The following is a 27,654-nucleotide window of genomic DNA, read 5'->3' as shown; positions in this document are numbered from 1 at the left end:
AGGAAGAGTTAGGTGAAGTGTGACACTTTTGTGACAAGGGGGAAGGGGACCAAATATGTTGAAAAAATGTGCAACATCATTAACTGACAGCCCATTAGAACTCCTTCAAAATCTCATTTTACTCCTTCAAAACTCCTCCAAAACTCCTTCATTTTATTTCTGAAATTGAGTACGAACCCTGTTTATAAGCAATGGCGGTATTTGAGACCTGACCATATATCCGATTATCCATAACACAAATTGGGACTTTACTAAAGTGACCTTATATGCGGGTGACTTTATATCAAGCTCTGACTGTATAAACAAATGTTTAAATGTCAAACCAAACTTTTTTTTGGGAGGGGGGACATTAATTTATTGGATGCATGGCATATGTTGCACTCAGCATGGAATTTAGTGAAGCCAACGACAATAGAAAATAGTTTTCACCATGCAATGTTCTTCAAAGCATCACATTCTTCAGTATCTCAAGAATCAAAACCGAGATTGAGACTGAACCAACTTGTAATGATCTTTTTGGGAAAGTCTCAACATTACTTGGTTGTCCTGCACTATCATTAAATGAATATGTTGCAGTGGATAATGATGTGTGTACAGCACCTGTTTTGACAGACAGAAATTTTAGAAATTTCAGAATCCAAATGTTTCCTCTAATGTAGGTTCCGACGACGAATCCGACATTGCCAACAATACAGTTCCTGCTCCTTCTTCTTCAAAAATGAAGAAAATGATAAAAGAATGTGCAGTTATTTAGATGTTCATTCAAATGGAGAGATGACTAAAGCAACTTATTTGTTTTGTTGCTCATGTTTTTGATACAAGTAAGGATTGAATTGTCTTTTTCAATGCCTTATTCTCCGTAAATTGCTTGAGAGCATCCACTTGGATGCTCTGAAGCAATTTACGGAGAATATGGCATTGAAAAAGACAATTCAAAAAAAGATAACTGACATGTTCCCTAAAACACAATAATATTTTACTTGAATTTTATTCCAATGGATGTCACCTACTAGTTATTTGAATGGAATTCAAAATAAAACTTGATGGCATTGAAAATGTTTGTAAGTATTGTTCTTTTATTAGAAATATTTTAACACAAAATTTTTTTTAACATGAAAAAATATTTTGGTCACCTCAGTTTTATGTTAAATGTATTCCACTGCAGTTGTAACAAAAGTAACTATAATTGGATCCTATGAGAAAGATTGATGGAGAAGATTTTTACAAAATGAGTTTTGCATTTAGAAAAGTAATATGGAAACACAGTTTGATCAAAACTGATATAATCTCATCTAAATATAACTGGATGTATAAACTCTCTAAAGATTTTAATTCCTAATTTAAGTTCATAAGCTAAAAACGCTAAAAATTAGAGCTATACAAACTATTTTAAATTATTACCAAAATGCACTGTACTATCCTACTGAAAACTTTTTGTGCATTCTTTCTGATTATGCTTAGATGTGTAACTTATACACATACCGTTTAAACCAGATTCTTCGAATTTTAATTTTCTTTATTACTATAAATTCTAAAACTGTTTGATTTTTTTTTTTTTTTATTTCTTCAGTGTTCAAAGCATAATTTTCTTGTTCTCTGTTATAGCTACGGAATATCATTTAGGAGTTCTCAAAGCAAAACTTGCAAAATACAGATCTCAATTGTTAGAACCTACTGGCAAAAAAGAGAAGGTAATTTTTATTTTTTGTATTACTGGTTCTATGGCGTTTAGTTTTTTTTTTTTGCACCCCCTCCCCCTTTCCCTATGAGCCTCAAGTGCCGTCTCAGCCAGAATAACATGTGGAGGTCGGCAACAGCATGCAGAGGTTCCTGTTAATGTGTCTCAAGTAGGAGGGTTTTTTGCCCATTGACATTAGCATTTGACCAACCATTGGAAAAATGAATGTCAACTTAGCAGGGTAGGTGAGTTACCAGAGTTTCACTCTAAAAAGAAAAGGTGATATGTGTAATCTCCAAAAAAGTAGTTTCTTCATAACTTTGCCCTAACATGGCGGTATTTACTGGAGTTGCCAAACAGTTGTAGAATGTTGGCAACTAGAACATCCTTAGTTTTCGATAACGATAAATCCATTCCATATTACCAATGAACCTCAATATTGCCCAATTCATTCCCCCCCTCCCCTTGTTCATTCAAAGTATCAGTTTGCTTAAAACATATTTTTTCTGAATAATTTTTCTGTAAAGTATAACTAGTTCTAGTCTCAAAAAATATTTTTATAATTTTCTTTTTTTATTGCTTGCTCCAGTTGTATTTCTATTCATTATTTTTTCTCCAGGGTGAAGGTTTTGATGTTATGAAATCTGGTGATGCTCGTGTAGCACTCATTGGATTTCCATCTGTTGGTAAGGTAATTGAAAATTTTTATTGTTCCTCATTAGTTAACCATTTTTTCAAGTTGTTCCTGAAATCTAGCATTTAATTTTGATTTCTAAATAAGCATAATATTGTTAAAAATTATATCGTTCATATATCGTTAAAAATGCTACTGAATAAAGTTTTAGTCAAACGTTTGGTAGGAGTAATTCTGAGCACTCTTAGATTTATAAAGAAAAAAGTGGAGTGTCACATTTTAGGAAGAAAAAATTTACTTTAATATTTGTAAATTTTTTCCCCTTCTTTTACAGTCAAATATTTTATGTAGAGCATGCTTCACCAAATTGAAACAAAAGATTTTTTTGCAAGGTCTGATTACTAAATAGGCCATTTAGACTGTCCCAGGGCCTCTGCTTTTGTGGGGCCCCCAAATTGTTTTAGATTACAGGTATAATTGTAAAAGTTTGACTATTCCCAAAAAGTATTTGGTATAGAAGAACCTCTTGATATCTTAATCGGGTCTTGCTTTTTTGTATTGTTTCAGTTCATTGAAACATGCTCTGTAGAAAATATTAATACTTGAAGCACAAATACAAAATCATTGGGGGAGAAAGACAAAGTTGGCATTTAGTAATGTATTACTCATATCATAAAGGAAAAGATGGAAAAGAATTCTTGTTTTACATAAAAATGTAGTGTTTGATATATATATATATATATATATATAAATTTGTTAAATATGGGATTTTTAACTCCTGTTTTGTGAATATGCAAAACTAGTAAAACTAATGTAAAAAATGTAAGGTTTGATAAAGTTATTAAAAGTGTCTACATAATTATATGACATGTCATGACAATTAGTACTATGAAGGAAGATAATGATTTAAAAGGTTATTATTATTATTTTAATTCATTTTTCTTATTCTCCAGTTTATAATTTAAAAAATAGAAGAATTCAACTATAATGTTTAATAGAAATGGACTATCAAAGCAATGATGTTCTCAACAAAATTATTTTACTTAGTAATTTTTCCAAACATGTTATCGTAATGAAATTGTATAGAAAATTGGATATACAATCATGTGCCCGTTTATAACAAATCAGTGATAGGGAATGTATAGCTTTAATTCTCCTTTGCATTTTCCTGTGTGTTATTTATTTTTTTATAACAGAATAATGGCAGAAATGAAATTTTTAATTGGTTCCTTCGACTCTGCTCTAAACAGGCATGACTGTATATGTTTATAACTCATCATATGAATGATGTGTTATGCATTCATGCAATGTTTCCCATTTTTTCATCTAAATCAACACAAAATTTCTTATTGTCTTGTACAGAATGTATAATTTTAACCCCCTTTGTACATGTTCCTATTTGCGTTACATCAATTTTTGATATTTATTTCCTCCTTAACAAAAACTGAAATAATAACTAATATAATTGGTGTAGTAATAAAAATTTAACAAAAGTTTACTTGTATAAATTACATTTTTAAGCTGGAGAAAATAATTTTTACTGATGGTATTAGTAGTTGAAAGGGTCAGTAGATAAAGGTTTTAACTGACAAGTCATAAGTCAACATACCTAAACATTTTGACCCATAAGAAAACTTACGGTTTTCTGTTAGATAACACCTTTTTCATCCAGGATGTCTGGAAATTCACAGAATAGGACTTCTAATGTTAGCAATGTTAGCTAATATGAAAAATGATAATTTAACACCTTAGTCCAAATCAACAAAACCCGTTTTTTAAAAAAAAATTCAGTTAACACCTTTATCCACTGATCCTTTCGATTCACTGCCTAAAAGTTTTATGTAAAAGAGTTGAATAGTTCAACAACTCACATTTTTGGAAAAAGCTTTTCTCTTTTTATGAATCTTTGTAAATTGTATTGGAAGTTTTTAAACAAATTATGTAATATGACTTACATAACAACTACAATGCTTTGTTTTGTTTTAAAATAGTCAACATTATTGAATATTCTGACTGACACCCACAGTGAATCAGCTTCCTATGAATTTACTACATTGACTTGTATACCCGGTGTCATCCCCGTAAGTATCAGAAATCTTAATTTTCATTTTCAATATTTCACTGTTACTTTCATGATATACTAGCGGTATCTGCACGGCTTTGCCTGTAGTAGAAAATTAAAAGGTCATTAGGTTTCTTGTATATTTACAAATAATGGATGATGAATTTCTCACCAATATTCTATATGTTAATTTGCTCGTCCATGTTATGGTAATTTACTCGTCTATGTTTTGGTAATGCGCTTGCTGCAAAGGAATTAAAGCCATCAATGGTAGCAATAATAAAATCATAGAAAAAGAACAAAATCAAATTTTTGACAAATCGCTTCAAGCTTCTCACCCCAATGCTGCAAACTAATTTTATGCCGAATTTCATGAAAATCGGCTGAACTGTCTGGACGCTTTGCATGTAACAGACATCCAGACTTTAGCTTTATTATTAGTAAAGATTTTGTACCTACATGGTAATTACTATGCAGGATGCTTAAAAGAAGTCACTGTCGATCCTTTTCTGTAGGTATTTAAGATTAACCAAAAGGTTTAATTAAATAATTGCACTTTTCACCAATTTAATTAAAATACATATTAAAAGCTTTATATCTCATTAATGCAGAACAGCAGTCCCTTAAAATCCACTATAGTATTGTAAAACACTGGTCACAACAAAAGCAGTGCCCTAAAAATCTTCATTAGAGTAAAGACAATAATTCTCAACTGATGTCAATAGTTTTGATAATTCTCACTAGAATACAGACCACAGTCCATAAAGATCCCTATCAAATTTTACAAAAGTCATATATGTAAAAAATTTCCAATGAATTGAGGATAGCAGTCCCTTAAAACTTTCATCAGAATAAGGATTTTTGTTCCAAAATTGGCACCACAAAAGAAACGACATCCCTTAAAAATATGATTGGAATAAGAATTTTTTAAGGTCCTTACAATATCCTTAGTTTAAGTTTGTTTCCCCAAAATTGTAAATTAATTTTCCTGGAATTTTATTTCTAATTGTCCTCAACCAGTGATAGAAAGAATTCTTCATAAAGTATGCCTAAGACTGTTTTTGAATAAAAGCTAGGATTTAAAGTATTGTACAGAAAATCAAAGAAAGTTTTTAATTTTTGTTTTTCCTAAATTCTATTGTATTAAGAATAATTTGTAAAAAAAATTATAATGAAAATTTGCAAACGGTTTTTGATTCACATTCCTTACTGAACAAGTTAAAAATAGCTGTATTCAAAAACTGTTGGGTTATGACAAAATTTTGAAGTTTAAAATGAATATTCACAGTTTAATCAGCCACTTTGTTGATTATTTATGATTGCCCGATTTTCACCTATTAATTGGCAAGTAATTGTTTTAACAACATTGGAAAACTATTGTTTGCAACAAGCTGTAATTATGTACTTAGATCAAGAAGCTATGTTCAACGAGTTCATAAGCAGTAAGGTAAGTGCATCTGTAGTGAATACTACACTAGAAGTAAAGAAGTACCTAAGAAGGTTCTTCTGCCTTTATATAGGAGTTTAGTAAGACCTCATTTGGAGTACGCTGTTCAATTTTGGTCGCCTTATCTGAAGAAAGATATTTTTGTATTGGAAAGGATTCAAAGAAGGGTAACTAAATTAGTAAGGGGACTCTCAGATTTAGATTATGATACCAGACTTAATAGGCTTAACATGTATAGCCTGGAGCAAAGGAGAGTCAGAGGGGACATGATTCAGTTATTTAAATTTATCAAAATGAAAGATGTAAATGGATTAAATTTTTGCGGGGAAAGCAGGACAAGGGGTCATTATTTTAAGCTATTTAAATCTCAGGCTAACTCAGAGATTAGGAAAAACTACTACTTTAGCAGGGTTGTGGGCACTTGGAATAGCTTACAGGAAGAGGTGGTAATGAGCAAGGGGGTGGATAGCTTTAAGAGGCCATTGTTCTTCATTGGGGACTAATTAATTGACTCGGACCAGCCTAGCTGGGCCCAGAGCCTGTTGCTGGTCGTCACATTTGTATTTGTATTTGTATAACGTCCTCTAAAAATAAGGATAAAACTCTTTCCCTATCAGGGTGCCCCTCTAAAAATTATCCCTTTTTTTTATTAATGCCACATGGCTAGGCAGGGTTAAGATATTATCCTTGTTTTTCAAGGACATTATCCGCTTCTGGTGTACATCCACTATAGGTGCACTTACCTCAAATGAATAATTTTCTGCAGCAAATGGTAATGTGTATTTATAAGTTAATTGTAATAATCATAATAGAAATAAAAAAGATTAAATCATCCTTTTTCAAAAATATTTTTTGAATGACTGCATTTCAAAAAAAAAAAAGTAGATAAGAGGTAAGTTATGTATGCCTGCCTGACAGATTTTCCTTTCTCCCCCTTTTTTTTTTGATATTCCATAACTGTATTCACTGTCAACGCCTACAATTGCTATATGCATTTTACAATTTCTTTTCAAAATCCATATATTTTTACATTCAATAAGGATTTTAGCATTGTTAAATGTGTTGATTTTTTTTTCAATTTTAGGAGCATTCTGAAGCAATGATAGTTAAATTTAATTTTTCTACTTTATATTGAACTGCATATGTATCATATAATACAATGATGCACGCATTTCATGTGTCAATACTTTTTTCTGTACCCTACCTTTACCATTGTATTTTAAAATTCCCTCATTTTTTGTAAAAAGATAAAAGTCCTGCATTAAATGGCTACTAAAAATAAGAAAGTCGATACTGAACCAAAAGTGTGATTAGACGATGTTTTATATGGTTTTCATGTCTAGTGAACTAGAGAGCAATTTTATTTCAAATAGTAAGAAAACTGGTTTACAGAATTTGAAAAAAAAAGAAAAGAAACATTTTAAAGAATAGTCATGAAAATAGAAAAAAATAATTTATTACTCACAGAAATCGACTTATTCTAAAAGCTTAATTAAAAAAAAAGTTGATGGAGGGAAATTATAATATTAAAAATCATTATCGTTACAACTACAGAGGGCGGCCAAATTATTATACTTAAACCAAATTTTCTGTACTTTCATTGTTTTTCATTGTTGTTAAATAGTTTTATTATTTGATCACATTTTACAGTGCATTAAAAAAGCTTAAAGTTTATTCTGGCAACACTTTACTTTTTGTTTTTTTAAAAATAGTTTAAATGTGATAGACATCAGTATCAGTGTCCGTTAAAATTTCAAGTTACAAACTTCTTCTTGTGAGTGTTTTTTGGGAAAAATTAACGAATTTATGTAAAATACTAAGTAACTCAAATAACCATATCATGTGTTGAAAGCATGCCATGCCGCATTCAAGCTGTGGTGACAGCAAAATGCGGAGTTACTAAATATTAAATAATTATTTTTTTACCTATTTGTAGTATCGATCAGATGGTACTTTACACTTAAAATGTTTAATTCATATTTTAAATAAACTTTAAAATATGTCAAATAATAAAACTATGTAACAACATTAAACTAGTATGTTGTGGCCATCACGAAACTTTCTTCTGTATCTTTCTTATAATGCTGATCCCTCCCCATGCTTGACGAGGAAGCAATATTCCCAACAAAAACAAAATTACACACGCCAAAACTTGACGACCATCCCAATTCTCAATTTATCTCAAAAGCAAAGCAAAGAATGAAAATTAAAATTATTTTAAAAGCCTTGCTTAAAATAATTACAAACATTTAGTTGTTAACAAACACAAGATGGCAATAGTTCAAAAGTTAAAATCATCACAATTTTCTGGTCATTTTCCAACAATTACAATCATGTAAAATATGCACACGTTAATTTGTTACGATTTATCTTTCTTTTTGAATTGCAATTACAAAGCTATTTTTATTCCCAAAAAAAAAAAAAATCTGCCCCCCCCCCCCCCCATGGAGTATTTGGTGCTAAAATTGAACCAACGCCTCTTACAAATGGATTCACATTTATTCCAAATTTCTTCCAGAACGTAGCATTACTTCTTGAGATATGGCACTCACAATGGAAAAAAAAAGAACGTTTGATTGCGCCACCCCCTTTTCAACTGTTGACGTCAAAGTAGAATCAGCTTTTAAACCCTCTAAGGGCAACTTGTGGATAAATTTTTGTTTAATTCCTTTCATTATTTCTTGAGATACAGCAGTCCCAATTGACTTCAAAAAACTTTCTATAGCTTAACCCCCGTTTGAGCTATTGACACCAAAATTGAATCCACACCTGTACCTGTTAGGGGCAACATATGTACCAAATTTTGTTTGATTCTGCCAGTTACTTCTTGGAGAATAGCAAGCATGTATAACTCAAGAAACGTCCCATTGCTCCACCCCCCTTGGAGGAATTCTCACCAAAAACCAATGGGCTCAAGTTCAAATAGAGGCACATATGTGTACCAAGTTTCGTTTGATTTCATGCTGTAGTTTTTGCTGTAGAGCAGCCACAAAAAGCTGGTCACACACATATACACTGACAGACATTTTTCAGAAACGGTCGAAATGGACTCAAAACACCTCAAAACGTTTGAATCCATCAAAATTCGAATTTCGAAAATTTGCACGAATCCAATACTTTTTTCTGTATATCAGATATAGAAGAAAGTAAAAACAATAAAAATGCAGAAAGTTTTGTTTGAGTAAAATAACTTGGCAACCCTCTGTAATTGGTGTTGGCCGATTATCTTTTATCAAACAGTGGATAATCTGCTTTCTTGCTTATCAGTGCACCCCTAGTTAAAAATATTATTTAAAGAAATTTTTTCTGAAAATTCATTTTCTTTTATAGTATAAAGGAGCAAATATTCAGTTACTCGATCTCCCTGGTATAATAGAAGGTGCAGCTGCTGGTAAGTTTCCATACTTGAACTTTATCTTTTAAGAGTTCATAGATTTATTTTCAACCTTTAAAACTATTTGCTAACTTTTGTAATATCCATGATTCAAGTCAACTGTACAGCATTTCTACCATGCATAACTTTGTTAGATATTCAACAACCAAACTGGTTCTTTTTTTTTAAATTTAAATTTTGAATGAATATTTCTTTAAAGTAATTGAAAATAATACATAAGTGAGTACTTTTTTGTTTGCTTGTATGAGTTAGGATTATTACTGAATGTTTACTGTCATTGTAACAGTAGTTATAAAGTATACATTTAAGATTGAGTTTAATAGACAAAGTTCAGTCAAACCACGTTACCTTGACACCTCTCAGTCTTTTTGAAAATTGTTGTCAGAAGCAGAGTCAAGCTTGAGCTGGAATTCCTTCAAAATGCATAATTGAACAATAACATACGATATAATTATGTATTTTGTATGTTAATTTGTGAATTCAAATTCTCAATTGGATTGAATGGATAGAAAGAATTTTGAAAATATTTAATTGAGACAAGGCTATAAAATCATAAAGAAAAAAGGCAGCATTTTTATTTCACCTTAAAATGCTTTCTGATAAGGGTTTGTTAACTTCTTGAACACAAATTCAAAATTCTATCTTTTGTATCTTTCTAAAGCTATAATCGTCTTGTTTAGTTTCTACAAGGGAAAAAAAATGGTATTTTTCATTTTCAGCTTATTTGCTTTAAATTTCTTTCCATTTCAGTTTGTCGAAGGGAAATGATTCTCAATCAGCCGGCTGGCTTTATTTTACATACCAGATTACTAGCCGTATATATTTCAGTAGAAACCAAATAAGCAAGCTTGTCCAATAAAGCTAATGTACTGTAGATGACAAAAATGCAAAAAAAAAAAAAAAAAAGACAAATTTGTTGTTACTGTCCTTTATTTGCACACTGCAGTGTTCTGGTCTACTTACAGTGTGCCTGGTCCACTTAACAAGAAATGTAATTTTACGTGAAAAATGTTTTAAGCCCTTTATTTACATCTAATTAATTTTCATTTACTGTCCGATATTGTAACTCAAAACCTTACTCGAATTTGCGCATGCGTCAGGTTTCTTCTGATTTTATCAAAACAGGGGTGAGAGCAAGAAGGAAGTAACGAGCAAGCAAAAACTGAATGCATCGGGAAGTGTGCTTCCTTAAACCATCACCACTTTTTCAGTTGGAACCGTTTCGCAGCTGTTAGTCGCGGAGTTCGAGAACAGACATTAATCTGCATAATGCAGCTAATTGACTTTAATTCAAAATCTGAAACATAAACCTGAAAGTGTGTACAAGATAAATTTACCTAAATGTAATTTCCGAAACTGATATACAGTGAAACCTGTGTAAGTTGACCACTTGCGGTTCAGCACTTTGGTGGTCAACTTAGACAGGTGGTCAACTTATAAAGGGCGGTAATGTTTTTTTTTTTTGTCATTTCTTGCATCATGTATTCATTTTTTGAGGAGTTCACTCTTACTCTTTCTGTTAAACTCACTTTAAGTGTTTAACATTATTGAAAGTGAAACAATAATTAAAAATACCTATTAGTATTTTTAATAATAAACAAAAAATAATTTCGTTATTTTTTCCTTGTTTTTAACTATATTAAACACTGTAGGATTAGAAATTCCATATATGCCAGCTAATTTCCTCTGGATTTCTCCATTTTCAATTAATTTTAATATTTGATACTTTTTATTAATCTCAAGTTCAACTAACTTTCTTTTTGAAGCCTTTGTATGTATAGCACAAAGAGTAACAAGCTCGACTCTCCCAGTTCATAAAGGCAAAATTAAAATGTCCTATCTCTTAATCCCTTGCACCAGAAACATGTAACTTTACTCATTAGCAGCCCAGATCTGTGTACCCGCAGTGCGAGGGGCCCACGTCCTTAAAGTGGCTACTGACCCTACAAATTGAAGATAAAATAGAAAAAAACTAGCACTAAGACTTATGCACTTTACAAATAGACACTGCTGGCCACTAGGGAGGGGCCCAACACATTTTGTTGCAGGGAGGCCCAAAATAGCTAGATCCGGGCCAGCTCTTTTTGCACAATTCCTCTGTTGCCATAACATATTGCAACTGAAAGAAAAGATTTTGAACTTTTCTACTGACACCTATTTTCATTGAACAGAGAACAAAAAGCTATCTCAAATAGAACAACAAATGAAAAACAAGTTTAGAGAATAAAGAGCAGCATAAGCTTTATGCTGCTGTTTAGTTAGTAAAATGCTAGTCCGTCATCAAAGCATTAAAAACATTCTTAGAAAGCTATCAAATAATAATAATAATAATAATAATTAATAAATAATAAAATAAAATGATTTGCTTAAGAAAGTTTTAAAAAATAAACCAAGTGGTCAACTTACAAAGGTTTTTTTACAATACTTCAAACCAAATTTGGCGTACATAAGTGGTCAAGATAGACAGGTGGTCAAGATAGAGAGGTGGTCAAGTTACAGAGGTTTTCCTTCATTATATGAGATAGGGGTAATTCCGTTCCTGACAAAAGCGGTCAACATAGACAGGTGGTCAACTTACAAGGGTGGTCAACTTTACAGGTTTTACTGTATATCTTTAACTTTTTTTAAAAAAGTAAATGGTATGAAATTTGGTTTTATTAATGGAGAACAATCATTGATCCCTTGTACTACTAAATTCTCTTTCATGGTGGTCTGAATAAGGTTTAATCCAACTTCTGGTTTTGAAGGAATCATTATCGAAAAGGTGCAACTTTTGGGATCTAATGCAGGATTGGGCAAAGGTTTGAAATATAAATGAACGAAGTGCCGCATTAGTCAATATTTAGTCACTTATGGGGTAGGTATCCATGCTTTTATCTGAAAGTTTTAAGTGGTCTCAGACCAGCAGATGACAATGATTTTGATCACTAATAAAGTTGTAGCTTTAATGCATTTTTGCAGGAGTTTTAGCTGTTACTGAATTTTCATGCTGCCATTTGCTTAAATTATGTTTTATTTGCAAAATATTTGCTTTCCTAACAAAAATAAATGCTATTCATTTAAGGTAAGGGTCGTGGCCGACAAGTAATAGCAGTTGCTAGAACAGCTGATTTAGTTCTAATGATGCTTGATGCTACCAAAGGAGAAATTCAAAAGTAAGTAATGCTTATAATGATTAACTATGTATGTAATAAAAAATTAGATTGGTTTGATATTCTGATGATTTTGTTTTTTTAATTTCTTCTGAAGAAAGTAATGCATTTTCGCATTGCAGAAATTTCACACTGAAATTTCATTTCTATTAGCATTATTGTAATGCAACTTGCATTACAATAAAGGCAATTCCTTAAAGTAATTACAATTCTAAAATTCTTCTGATATTCGCAATTCAAAGAAATTGTAGAAGGCACTGAGGCTGAAAGTGGTGAAACAAAACTGACCGACCTGCTTACATAGGATATGACTCGTCCAATCAGACAGCTACTTTGTCCACTCCAAATTATACGTTTTTACCTCTTTGGCTAATTTTTCCAATCACTCCAAGGTGACCAAGTTTTCACTGTAAAACATTTTAGTGTGTGATGCTTGTTAATATTTGTTGATAGCATTTTTTATTTATTTATTTATTTATTTATTTGCATTCACTATATCATGAATGACAAAAAAAAAAATTACGTAAGTTATTTAAATTTCTGCTACCAGTAGTTGTAAATTGTTTAAAATCATTGTATATGCTGACTTAATACACATTGGGGATTTTATTCAAGAATACCAATAAATAAATAAATAAATAAATAAATAAAATACTGAATCCACTTAACTGCTATTTAGTTTTTTAATACAGTCGACGCTCGATATAACGACCATCTCCGTCTCAGAGAAAAAGGTCCTTATAATGGGTGGTCGTTATAAGAGGTAGAAGTTAAAAAACATATATACATGCATCACGCATGTTATGTTGCTCTAATAAAGTTTGCATTTTTTCAAAGATTCCAGTTAAATTCCTAAAGTATTTTTTATCATAGACATTTTTTAAAAAATAATGGGTGAAAAATATTATGACCGATTTTAAAGTAGAAAATATGGGAAAAAACTGATTACATATTTAAAAATCGTTTACTTAAAAATCATTTATTTTCTGAAGATAAAATCAGAAACACTTGTTTGCCTTTTTAACGCACATGATTTTTGCAAAACACAATTTTCCATTTCAGTTATAGATGATAAGTAGTGTGCTTTTGAAAGAACATTTAAAATTCCCTTGAACATTCAAAACTTTTCGCACTAGAAACTTTGGTCTCAATTCCTTCTTCATCTGATCATGATACATCAATTAATTTTTGTGCACAGTATCGAGAAATAGTTCATCTTCTGACAGATGCTCAACACATGCTAAATCAGAATTGATGTTAGCATAATTGTTTTAGTTTAACTCTTCATCCAGTTTCATTTTCTTAAAAACATTTTACAGCATTTCATCTTCTTCATCGAATTTTTCATCTTGGATTGCCTGACTTCAGCAAGTTGCTTTTGCATTTCAGCAGTAGATTCCAATTCCTTTTGCTTTTCAAAATCAACATGATGAAAGCAATTTTTGAGGGTCTTTTCTGAGATTTCATTCCATACTGCTTCAGAGAGATGCAAAACTGCCAAGATCTTAAAAACCACGTGATCAAACACCAAACTAACATAAAATGTGTCAACCCCTTTTACTTCGGAATCCGGAAATTTCACTTTATACCCCCTTTATTTTTTCTGTGCTGTTTTGAGTAGTACTCCCACCCCCTCTCAAAGTTGGATTGAACACTGAAGACTACATGCAGCTGTCTGTAAACAGTTATCAAGATCATTTCAAGCTACAAATTTGCTTTATTGGAAAAACATCGGAAATAGTGCCCGCTGAATTCGGTCGTTGTATTGGATTAGAAGATACAGAACGGCCGTTATACCGAAAGCAAATTAACATTAAGTTCATAGAGACAAAGTACGGACTTTTACCACTGGTCGTTATAATGGAATGGTCTTTATAATGTGTGGTCGTTATAATGAGCGTCGACTGTATATGTGTGTTCTAGATAAAATGACTGACGTGTAAACAAATACTGTTAAAAGAGTATTTTTCAAAAAAATATTATTCTTTTATGAAAAACAACTAATAATTAAAAATGATTAGTTTTCGTTTAAATGTCATCATTTGTACCTGAACTGTTTATAAACTCAAAGAACTGCCATTTTATTGCTTTTGAGACCAGTTTTGATTACTCAACTTGTTTTGAAACTTGTTTTGGAAAAAAAAGTAAATAACAAATTTTAATTATTTGAAAGCTACTTTTCTTTACAGAAAAATCTTTTAAACTTTTTTCTAATGTTGTGGTATTGTTTTACACTTAATTTTAGGAGATAATCTGGAATATCCCCCCAAAGATTTTAATTGATAATTTTACATCTGTAAATACCTACTAATTATTTTCTAAGTAATGAAATTTATCACTAAAAATTATCTTATTTTCATAAAAGTATTTTGAAATATGCAAGTAAAGTATCCCATCCAGAATCTGTTTTATTATGATCTTGGGGTCAAAGTACTAATTTCATTATATTCTCTGATTTATTAAAAATGTAAGAAATCATAGTTTCCAATTATGCTATAGTTAGATTATTTTACAACAAGTGTTCGTAATAAAGTAATAGCACTAAGTAAAATGTTCTTTTTCTCAGATCTTCCTGCATATTCAAAAAAGTTACAAATTTTTTTATTTAACTGGAAGTGACTCTTAATTAATGTGTTTTGTATTGGTACTTAACATTCTGTGTGTGTAATAGTTTGTTCTTCCTATTATAAATTCCATAGGCTCTATGAAGCATTGATTTTTGCATCTTGTGTAGAATTCTTTCTTACAGATCAGTTAAATATCTGGAAAATATTTCATTTTTGCAGGCAGCTTTTGGAGAAAGAGTTGGAAACTGTTGGCATTAGATTAAATAAGCAAAAACCAAACATATACTTCAAGGTTAGTTTAAAGTTTTTTTTCAAACTTATAGTTTTTTCAACTTGATTTTATTTATGTATTTTTCTGTACACATATAATACTTTTTATGCAACAGTCCAAAGTAAAAATCCAAAGATAGGCCAAACAGTGAATCTGAGGGTTCCATATAGTCGATTTCCGTTTTGTTTCAGGCTCATATATATAGATCCATGATTCGTCACCTACACTAGTGTCCAAAAGTTAAGCATAATTCATAAAATGCGAGAAAAATCTGTTAATTTTTGTATAATTATATAAAGTTACTTATGGAGATTCATTGGTTGAAGAAGAAACACTATGTTGATGCAAAATAGTATAGTCGATGATGTCATGCGCGAATTAGGTGCGCGTTTCGGAATGTGGATAAAACAGCTCACACACTTTAGAGAGTTCAGGCGCGTTTCATGCAATTGCTGTACCAGGAAACATTGGATCTGGTGAAACAGAACTAATAATAGCACAAAGACGCCAATTGGACATGTTTGCGAAAGGAAGAATCGTTGGAATGCTAAAATCTGGACAATCACAAACTGAAGTGTCTCATATTCTTAATGTGCCTCAGTGTGTAATCTCGAGACTGTGGCAGAGGTTTTCAACTATGGGAGATGTTACCCGCCGACCAGTACCAGGTCTACCAAGAGTCACAACCGCAAGCCAAGATCGTTTTCTGGCAATTGCTGCACGACGTCATTGAGACAGCTGTGCCAGAGAACTGGGTTCCCCGCTCAGTGCCGTAACAGGTATAACAATTTCAAGGCAAACTGTTTACAGGAGACTCAATCATGTCCGTCTATATGCCAGAAGACCAGCAGTTTGCATTCCTCTCACATCAGTGCATAAACGCGCTCGTTTAAACTGGAGCTTGCAACATCGGCATTGGAGTCTGGGACAGTGGGCTAATGTGATGTTCAGTGATGAGTCCCGCTTTACTCTACAGGGGGATTCTCGTCAGGTAACAATCTGGAGAGAAAAGGGGACTCGTTTCCAACCGCAAAACATAAGAGAAAGACATCACTTTGCGTCAGCAGGAGTAATGGTGTGGGCGGGCATTATGTTGGATGGCCGCACCGACCTCCATATTTTAGAAACAGGCTCAATCACTGGTCAAAGATACAGAAACGAGGTTCTTGAACCTTATGTTCGCTTGTTTCGAGGTGCTGTTGGTCCTGAGTTCATATTCAAGGATGATAACGCGCCATGTCACGGAACAGCTGTGGTTGATGACTTCCTCGAATCAGAAAATATCCGAATGACGTGGCCTGCGAACTCCCCTGATCTGAACCCTATCGAGCATGTCTGGGATATGCTCGGGAGACAACTTGCAGCCCGTTCGCCCCCACCAAGCTCCGCTCCGGAGCTAAAAAGAGCTCTCCAGCATGCTTGGAACTGTTTAAGCCCACGACTCATCCTCCACCTCATAGAAAGTATGAGTAATCGTTGTGCAGCGTGCCTGGCAGTCAGAGGTGGCCATACACACTACTGAACTTCAGCATCATCTTTTAAAGAAAATTTTTTATGCAAAGAGTAAACTCCTCATATGCCTAATTTTCATTTAAACTATTTTTTGGGAAGATAAAAGTAAATATTACCGTTTTTTTGAGCAGTTTCCTTATTTTGTAACCGTGTTGCACTCGCATATCACGTTTCCTTCTATTTCGATATATATTTCTCACACATTACTCACATAAATAACAATTATGCTTAAATTTTGGACACCAGTGTATGTAGATGTTATACACTGATTTGATGCACCTTGAACGGATTTTTTTAACCTACCCATGCACCAATAGACAGAACCTTCTTTTGAGCGTTTGTCAGATTGCATATCTAATATACATTATCTAATTCTGTTTTATGTTGGCTTCTTAATTACAGTCTTATCAACCATTGCTAATGTTCAACTTTCCGTAAATAAATACTCCGAAACAGCCTGAGGGATTGGCTAAAAATCATAATTATGAATTTCAATTAGCAATCTGGTCTTTGTATTCACCTGACTTTTGAATTCCAGTTAACTTTTCTACAGCTGAAATTAGTTTATCTCATATAACCTATATAGTATATATTGACTGCTGTACATTTGAAAAACAGCTAACTTTAAATTGAATTTTTTACATGTATTTTTTAACTTTAAAGAATCAATCACAAAATTGTTTACCTATTAAATAAGATTGAACAAATGAGTTGATATTTTTTAAATGATCACAATGAAATGGTATATAAATAGTATATAAGTTAAAAGAGGAAAATTTCTTCTCTTTATATAATTACTAGTGGTACCCGCACGGCTTTGCTCATAGTAGAAAATTTTAAGGTCTTTTGGTTCGCCTGTATATTTACAAATAATGTATAGTGAATTTCTCGCCAATTGGCTTGCCCATGTTACTGTTCCACATTGTGATAACTTGGTATTATACTCGTCCATCTTATAATAATTTTGCTTGGGAAAATGTTCTGAAAATTGGAATAGAAAAAGAACAAAATCAAATTTTCAAAAAATCGCTTCGAGGTGCACACTCCCATGCTACAAACTAACTTTGCGCCAAATTTCATGAAAATCAGCCAAACGGTCTAGGCGCTATGCTCGTCACAGAGATCCAGAGAGACTTTCAGCTTTAATATTAGTAAAGAAAATACTTGCTTTGAATTTTCCATAGACCAGTGAAATGTTTCTAAGAGCAGTATTGTATATATATGTATAACATTCAATCAATTTTTATTTTTAGATTAAAAAAGCTGGTGGAATATCTTTCAATGCAATGTGCAATCTTACTAGGTGTGATGAAAAATTAGTGCAAATGGTTTTACATGAATACAGTATCCTTTGAATAAGCTTGTTTCATGATATTTTCTTCATTTACCCAGTTCATTTGGAATTGCATTAAATATATAATTTGCATGAGGTTATGAATGTGTAAGTTTTATGTTTCAAAAATGTTAAAAAGTGTTCTACTTTCTTTAACTTAGTTATGATAGATTTTGTAGCATTTTTATGCATCCTGTATTTTGTCATCAGTGCAATACAAATAAACTTATTGCTGGAATACATTTATTCATTTGTATGACTGGTTACAAAATTGATAAATTTACTATTGAATTAATTTTATTATGTATGCTTGTAGATAGATCTCTTATAATCACTTTACAGGGTCATTTCAGTGAAAAAATTTAATATGAATCTGTGATTGAATTTTTAATTTGTTCCCAAGTGAATCCCCATTGATGTTTGATATCTACTTTCTTACATAATTTAAAGAATTTTATTTTTTGAGAGCGAATGGTAAAAATTGTCTATACATAGTGCTATGAAAATTAATTAATACTTTTCAGTGTAACTTAAAAAAAAAAAAAAAATGTTTACCCTGCTCACTAGTGTAATGAGAATGTTTCCTCCTAACTGGGGTTGATTCATCACAACCCTTACATGTATAAAAAATACTATACTCGACATTATAATAGAAAACAGAGTGTTCTGTGTTGGATTTAGCCCCCATCCTTCTCACTGCACCCCTGTCATTTTTAAGATGTTATTTTTTTCCTCTTTTTATTTGTCTGGTTTTACATTTTAAGTTCAAATCATCTCCTTGACTTTTTCAAGAAATTTTTAATGCGGAAGTTTTATTTCGAGAAGATTGTACACCAGATGAATTAATCGATGTGATCAATAGGAATCGAGTTTACCTTCCTTGCCTTTATGTGTATAACAAAATCGATCAAGTATCTATAGAAGAAGTCGATCGGCTTGCTCATTTACCAAATTCAATTGTAGTTAGGTGAGTGTTCAGGATTTTAGATTTTTCTCAATTTTTCAAATATGTTGATTAGTTTTTTTTATTGCCCTAAAAGTTGTGAATTTAAAATGCTTTCAAATATGTTGATCTTGAAGTTTAACTATTATTTATGACAACATTTGAAATCTTATTAATGCTATTATTTTTCATAGTTTATCGAAAATAATCTGTTGGTACAGCAACAATCTCTCTCCTAAACATTGATAAGTGTCTTCAAAATTCTTGGGGACTATATCCACTTATAGTTGGTGACCATATCCAGTGTTATAAAAGTTGAAAAAAAAAAAAGCTCTGTCTTAACTAAAAGTACCTGTAAAATATTCACTTACAGTAAAATATTTATGTATGTTTGCTATTAACTGCCTATGACAACCAACTAGTTTGCCAATTATACATTTAAAGCAATAAGGCAGCTAAGGTTACTACTTTCTGTATTTAATTTTTACTGACCTGCATGGGTGCCATGTTTCAGTACTGAGAGCAGAATTCTGTCTTTAAAAAATATCAGCAACCAGATTTCTGTCACTTAATTAAAAGTTTCACTTCAAAAACTTTCAATTGTAGGATAGAAATCCATCTGCCGAATTTTTTTTAGGGACTGAATTTTGCCCTTAGTATGAAAATTAGCTCCACCTGTGCTTTCCTATAAGCAATGCATTCTAACAGTTATTGGCAAAAAACAGTTTTTTTTTTTTTTGCTTTTTGTGTCTTGCAATTTAAAATGATGTAAAAAATGTTTTTCTTCACCAATTCTTTAGAAATTGCAGATAAAAATTGTTAAAATTTTAGATCAACTTTTAAGATGCATTATAGATTTTAGATAAAACTGTACTTTACTCAAACATATCATTAGGTCATTAGAAAGTATTTTTAGCACTTTTAAATTTCATGACTATTTTTTTTTTTTTTTGTGCAAAAATTCTTTACAAAAATGGCTAAAAAGACTCCAATATTTCAGAATTAATGTTTTTTTTTTGGGGGGGGGATCATCTGAGACTCATATTTACTTTCAAATTTTGTTATGCCAGGCTGTAATGTCTGCTTCACAGAATTCCAATAGTCATACGTTGTCATTCATTACTGGTAGTGACTATGTTCTTTTCTTTCTTTTCATTTTATTCTCCCTTTTTTTAAGTAATGAAACTTATACTATAAGAACTATGGTGATTTTTAATGATTTGTCACAAATTTAATATCCAAAATTATTAAGTAATGAAAAATTAAAGGTGAGGATAACATAAATTGGCAAATTATTTAGTAAATCTTGAATTTCTACCTAAGGAATCTATACTAATATTATAAAGAGGGCGGATTTTTGTGTGTTTATATGTTCAAGGTAATCTCCGGAACCCCTGCACCTAGTTGAAAAATTCCTTCACCATATGAAAGGTGCTTTCTTACTGAGTGACATAGGCTGTAATTCGAAAAAATCCGATAAATAGTTCTTTTTTTATCCCAATTTGGGCCCAAATTTCACATAAATTCCCGAATATGGGAGTGAAAAATTACTGGCTCATATTAATATTATATATCGTTGTAAAGGGTAAAATTTTCTGCGTTCTAAACAATTTGTTTCAATGCTCTAACTTAATTACGGCGGGAATAATTTGTGTTTTCAGCTCGAACTTTTTTAGGCTTAGCTGAAATTTATTCACTACTTTCTTCATTAAATCTATCAATAAAAGTGAAGGAATTATCCCACAGTTTTCTTTTTGACACCATTGGAAAAAGCAACATTTTTTGCTTCAGATCTCTCTCGACCTTTGGTCGAAAAACTTAGCTTCTGTCTTCAAAGGAAAAAAAAGTTACAAGCGTTTTTAAATCAAGTTTGGAAGGTGTCATTTTGATTCAGGTTGTCAACCATTTTATTTTCGCGTTTCCACGGCTACGCTTTTTGAATCCATTGCTTCTTTCCTTATTTTGCATTTAATTTCTTAAACTTTTTTTATTTCTTGTTTCCATGGTTATGCTTTTAAAATCCATCTTTCGCATTTTAATTTCTTAAAAGTATTTTAATATCTGTCGTAATTGTTTGGAAGGATAATTTTGCATGGTGTTTTTTTTTCTTTTATTTTAGCCTGATTGTTGAATATATGTCATTTGACACAATTTTTATTCTCAAGGTAGATCGGGCAAAGCCGGGCAACACAGCTCTTAATATATAAATATTTGAAAGCTATTGTTTATGTGATTTTATACTTCTTTCTTTGTCTGGCGAAACATTTATTATTGCCAAAGAAAAAACATCCGCTTCACTCAAAAAAGGGCTAGGTTCCGGTAGTGTGGTCACTTGGCGCGTTAGGTGTTGAGCAGTTCAGTCTAGGATTATTGTTTTAAAGCAACCGTAAATGTAATTCATTGTTTTGGCGATTTGTTTTGAAAGAAAAGAAACTTTTGATTTGTTTTTATCCGAATGAAATGTACTACATTTTCTTTCTTTCTGACGATGGTTTCTGAATGTTCTACTGGATGTTTTTTTCATTTCCTAGACGGATGCATTATGATAGCGTGGTTGCTGGGCAAGTTTGGCGATTAACAATACAGTTGCGGAACTATTTCTACATTTGAAAGATATTATTTGATTACCTTTTTTTTTTTGTTTATTTGGCAAAATATTTTAATTTGCAATAAAAACCGCTTCACTTGCTAAATAGAGTTTTAAAGCAAGTGTAAATCTAATTTAATAATTTGACAAAAAATTTTATATTCCAAAGGTATTTTAACAGGTTTTTTTTTTTTTTTTTTGAAAAGGCGTGTACGTATTTTATATAAATGAAAATGATCATTTCACATCAGAGGGGGAGGGGCTGTCAGTTTTTTTATTCAACGGGCTTCCATTAAATTTTTAGCACGGGCATCACTGTGCGGGTACTACTAGTTAATTTTTATGTTTCTTTTACGGTTTTATCAATAAGTTATTGCAGCAGTTGCGCAAAATAATAACAAGAAAACAAAATCTTCAAAAGAAAAAAAGTTTCCTATAGCAACTTCAACTTCGATTGACCTTAAATGTGAAATGAATTGTGTTTGTGAGGCATATTTAAAAACTTTTAATGCAGTATTAGTTTTATGCTTAATACATGAACAAGTTTTAAAATTATTCATTACTTTTATTCCAGTGTATGGTCTGCTAGTTTACTTAGTTTTATGTTAAGCAATGTATTTTTTTAATTTTTGAAACTTCTGTTCTGTGTTGAAAATAGTTAGCATAAAAAAATATTTTTAAAATTATTTTTTGAACATTTCAGCTGTAATATGAAACTTAATTTAGACTACTTACTGGAGAAATTGTGGGAATACCTTGCCTTAATTAGAGTTTATACTAAAAAAAGAGGAGGTTAGTGTTTTTTATGAGTCAAAAATTGTGATGAAAATGCTTATAGTTTTCACAAATCCATTTCTGATTGATGTATGAGGCAAAGGAATGCAAGTGGACTATTTTAAGTTTCGAGTAAAACGTGTTTAAAGATCAGATCCTAGGTAGGATTTCATTGAAAATTTTTTCTAAATCATGCTGTACAGCAGTACCTACCAGGACTACTAGTACAATCTTGCCCCAAGACAGAGGAGAGGTTCACCTACCATTTGTACTGGTTATCTCCAAATTTTTAATTTTGCCACTTGCATCCCTTTATTTCTCACTACCTCATATGTAATATATGGAATGTTGCAGAGCTTGTGATTTTGACAAAAAAAAAAAGCTTCATTTATTAATACTGTTGCTCAATTTTATTTCTTTTTTTCATATTGTTACAAGTTTTATGCAGTCTTCATTGTCCTTTATGTATTAAAAGCATGCCGAAACAACCCATGATTGAAGCAAAAATGCATAATTTAACCTTTTCTTATGTGATCATATCTTAGTAGACCTTATTTTATGCTTTAGCGTGCTTGGGATTAATAAAAATGGTCAAGATAACAGAAATTTGACATACATTTTCTCTTATTCTGCCCTCCCCCCTATTTTTTGAACCCCTCTCAAAAAAAAAAAAAAAACATCTAGCCTTTGGCATTGGTTTGAATTTTGACGCCTTGGTTTCAAATTACGTTTTTCACATTCACAAATTGCGATAGGGCGCTACTTGTTGGGTTTCTTGCTTCTACAAGTGTAATACAAATGGAAAAGAAATTTGCACCTGTAATATCAAGATTGTTGGTTTTTGAGATTAAGTCATGCGAGGCGTATCCATAGATAATGAAGTAGTAATTAGGATGTAGTTATAAAGATATGTTTATTATGGCCAATTTGCACCTTTGCACTTTCATGAAGATCATATTTACAGCATATTCCGGTATGGTATTTTTCATTTCTTATCAATTGAACTATGCCTTAAAAAGAAAAAAAAAATTGAATGCAAACTACAGACAATTTGTAACAATGAGGAGGAAAATAAATCTTGCTTAATAAATCTTGAAAACAACAAGCTAGACTTACATTACTTACTTGGCTAGACTTAGACTACTACTATCTATTCTTGTCGTCATATTAATTTGAAAATCAAAGGAACATCGACTTCAGTGAATAAGCAATTTGTGATTACTTAGTAATAAAAGAAAAAGGAAAATCATTAAACAATTATTCTACAATTGTTCTTTGGGAAACATTATTTTGCCAATCACTAAAAAATATTTGCATAAGTTCTTATTCTGTCATCAATCATTTATATACTTGTATTTTTTTCATAATCAGCATTCTTATTAATATCATTATAATGACACTCTTATTGTAATAATGTTTTTAGGTCTTAAACATTTTGGGTTAAATTTTAGTTTGATGCATTTTCATTTACTGACCTGCTATTGGAATTTTTCAAGACTTATATGAAGTCTCTAATTACTTCAAATATCTGTGGTTCCCAACCTGATATAGCCATGTAGGTGAGATGGCCCCCACATATGCAATTTAGTTCCCCAAGGGGTCGATAAGTTCTTGAGGGACAATAGGGAGATGATGAGTATTTAAAAGATAAAATAATAACATAAAAAGCCAGAAAATATCGAAAGTGAACACGCATATGAAATCGATTGTTCAGAGTTCATTCAGAGATTCCAAAAAGCTAAAAGAGAAACAAATTAAAGTTCAGGAGCTTCCTCCTCACTCTTTGGTTGAACCTAAGGAGTTATTTCATCATCCATCAACAAGTTAATGAATTTTCATATTTTCAATTTCCTTTAAATTTAAAGGGTGCATTTTAAATTCCCCCAGATTTCAGTTTAAGAAAGAATATTTTCTTCAATCAAACTTCTCTTTTTTTTAAACACGTCAATTCTCTTAGTTAAGTATTTCCCTTCAAACAGCTCTCAGTTCGTTTTGTAAAATTAAAAGAAAAAAAGTGCTTTTATTTATTTATTTTTTTAGTTTAAAAATGATTGGATAAAATTGCTTTATATATTACATACATTTTATTCTAAATTAAAATTAGACATATATATTTATGTTCACTGGAGTTAACTTATGGTTTTTTCAAGGGAGAAAGGGGGAGGGGGCCATCTGTGTCAGTCAACCTCTAGAAGGCGGCTATGGGTTCAAAAAGATTGGGAACTACTGATCTATATCAATTTTTATCTCTCTGTTTTCTATGAGCAAATGAATTTGTATATGTGTTTTAACAGACATGACTCAAAAACTATGTTGAACGTTTGCTGTTGAACCTTTTGATTTTTTTTTACAAAAAAAGTGAGATTTTTCTTGGAAAATACTTCTAAATCTCGTTATTGTCTAAAAACCTTATACAAATATAGTTACTCAATATCACTCAATTACTTGCTTTTTCTTTGTTCTTGAAAAAAATTATAATTTACAACTCAAGTATCTTTAATTGTTGACTTTTTACCTGAAATGTAAACTTATAACTGTTATTATTGTATTGTTTCATAGAACCTCCAGATTTTGAAGGTGGCCTTATTCTTAGACGTGGTTCTAGTATTGAACATGTGGTAAGTATTCAAAAGTTTAAAAAATGCTAATAAAATATAACTTTGATTTAACAATACCCGATTAAACAATTTCCTCAATTTAATGATACATTTCACTGGTCCAGATTTGACTGCATTGAATGTCTACGCTCCTTGATTGGACTATATCCTTCGTTTAACGATAACGTTTTCCAGTCCCTTGACAATCATTAAATCATGGTTATACTGTATTTCTTTCGGAGCATGTCTGTACACTATTTTGCCGTATTCTTTTACCAAAAATTTTGTTGATTTACATTTTTTTCTAACTAATTGTTTATATTGTGTAAAAAAAACCTTATCTTTTCGCAAACTAAATCCAGAATTCATCTTAAGCATTCGTAAAAGCAGATTTTGACAACTTTTTTTAATTTCTTGAATTTAGCCTCTTTACTCTTTCTTTCAAAAGTTTCTACTCACTTGCCCATAGATTAGAAAAATCGAAATAAAATGAATTCAAGATGGCTGGTTAGAGAGACCGAACGCTATGTGAAGGAGGCTTCTATTAAAAGGATGTTTTTATGCGTAGGCATTATCTTGTCTATTGATGTATTTTTTAAAGACATTGATGCTTATCTTTCTTGAACATGCTCTTTTGAAGGTTCACGTTTTATTCTTCGTTCTAAAAAAGAAAAAAGAGTAGTGCAAGTTTTTTTTGTCAAGTACATTAACAGACTGCATAGTATTTGAAAGCAAATTTGTGTGGCATATTTCTGTTGAGACCAAGGGCAGATCCAGCTTCTGGCTTTGGAAGGGGGTCATTACAGAAAAAGGATAGGGGAGGGGTAAAAGTTAAATATTCCAGTGCAAATAGGGGGCCAGGAGCTAATTTTGTGAAATATATGTTCCCAAAATGCAGTTTTAGGCTGTATTTAATTGCTTAAATGGGGGTCTTGGCCTCCACCTCCCTAAAGATGTAAAATTTAAATTTTGAGTCGGCGGAGTTTTTTTCTGGATTTTTTTTTAACGCATAAAACTAGATTTTAAGTTATATTTTCTCCGTAGTGTAAACATTTAAAGAGTATTTTCTTCTTCTTAATAGAGAAGTACATTAAAAATTTATTATTTAAGAACTAAACCTTCCTTTTTTATAACCAGTGGCAGCAGCTATGAAAAAGATGTGATATGTGACCTCTTTCAAAACATAAAATTTCCTAAATTAGTTTAATCATCTTTCAACCATTAAAAGGATTGGACATAATTTTTCTTCGTCAAATCAATTTTTTGAGCAATTTTGTTATTTTTTTAATGAGTTTTAAAATTTTTAAACAGAAAGTTTTTTTTTTTTTTTTTAATTTTATGTATGTTTACATATATATGATATACACACACATCAAATGACACTATTTTAAGCTTAAACATTTTCCACTACTTAATGTTATTGTGTTGATATAATTCTGTTCTGTAAAAACATTAGTTTTGGAGTGGAAATGTAGCAAATAATATTTAATATGCGTAGAAATTTAATTATCTTAAAGCTTCCTGCTTTATTAAAGTTAGTTGTTTTCATGTGGGATACTGAACATTAAAAAATATTTAACAAAATAAATAAAATAAAATGTAGATGTTATAAATTAATGAGTACATTTTTTTGGGGGGTAGAAGTTTTTAAGTTTTTAAACAAAATAAACCCTATTGGAAAAAAACTAAACTTTTCTTTTCCTAAAATTTCCTTAATTTTCCTCCATTCCCATGTCTACCCCCCTCCCCTCTGGATGTGTAACTGGTATACATTTAATTTTATACTGCAATTAACTTACAGGTATAAAGTTATTAAGAAATTTTTCAAAAATTAGGGAAATAATTTGGATACGAGGCTTGTTTTTAAAGTAAGGTCCGTTTAGAAATAAAAAAAGAACGAGTATAGATAGAGCAAAGACATTTATTGCACAAAAATCTACCACCCTTACGCTATATTTTGACATTGCTCCAGTGATTTTCCAAGCATTTGTCATAGCGTGGTACAGGTTTTTGTATACCTATTCGAACAAATTTGCCGCCTGTGTAGACGACCATGAGAACTCTTACAAGGCTTTGACTGGGACGTTTTTGAACATCCTCTGGATCTGCCCCCACCTTGCTCGCAGCAACTTTCATTGGTTTCGGCATCTAAAGTCTTTCCTTGGTGGTCTGTGGCACAACAGCAATAATGAGCTCAGAGAACATGTTACCCCATGGTTGACTACACAGGCGGCAATTTTCTACGAGTAGGTATACAAAAACCTGTACCACGCTATGACAAATGCTTGGAAAATCACGGGAGCAGTATCGAAATGTAGCGTAAGGGTGGTAGATTTTTTTTGCAATAATTGTCTTTGCTTTATCTGTTCTCGTTCTTTTTTTATTTCAAAATGAACCTTACTTTAAAAACGTCCCTCTTATTAAAACAGTCTTTAAGATCATATTGTTTTGCTAATTTATTTGAGTATACTTGTGTATGAATTGAGCAATTTAGGCAAAAAACATGGTTCAGAATAAGGAGACTTTTTTGCATGTGAATGTAAGGCAAAATTTTGAAACAGTTTTCTGGGACAACTCCTTTAATGTATGAAAATCTGGACATTCTACCAGTTTTAGTGTAGTTATCCTTTTAAAGAAAGAAATACTGACATATTTTTGTGTAATTTATATTATCTGATGCCTTATTAAACACTTAAATTTAGT

At 31.4% G+C, this 27,654-nt stretch overlaps 1 protein-coding gene across 1 annotated transcript in view; it reads left to right on the top strand.

Moving 5' to 3' along the window:
• Positions 1 to 1,605: 1,605 nt before the first annotated feature.
• Positions 1,606 to 27,654, top strand: part of LOC129221648 (developmentally-regulated GTP-binding protein 2-like) — a gene marked incomplete at its 5' end in the record, with an annotated part of 33,079 nt that continues 7,030 nt past the window's right edge. The window contains 10 exon segments of the mRNA XM_054856174.1: positions 1,606 to 1,691; positions 2,298 to 2,369; positions 4,304 to 4,393; positions 9,152 to 9,212; positions 12,280 to 12,370; positions 15,154 to 15,226; positions 17,971 to 18,061; positions 18,843 to 19,017; positions 22,284 to 22,372; positions 24,914 to 24,972. Of these exon segments, the coding sequence (XP_054712149.1) occupies positions 1,606 to 1,691; positions 2,298 to 2,369; positions 4,304 to 4,393; positions 9,152 to 9,212; positions 12,280 to 12,370; positions 15,154 to 15,226; positions 17,971 to 18,061; positions 18,843 to 19,017; positions 22,284 to 22,372; positions 24,914 to 24,972 (887 nt within the window).

This window comes from Uloborus diversus, chromosome 4 (assembly GCF_026930045.1).
Source record: "Uloborus diversus isolate 005 chromosome 4, Udiv.v.3.1, whole genome shotgun sequence".
NCBI classification, from domain to species: Eukaryota; Metazoa; Arthropoda; class Arachnida; order Araneae; family Uloboridae; genus Uloborus; species Uloborus diversus.
The sequence above is the reverse complement of the archived record's forward strand: the minus strand, read 5'-3'. Positions and strand labels throughout refer to the sequence as shown.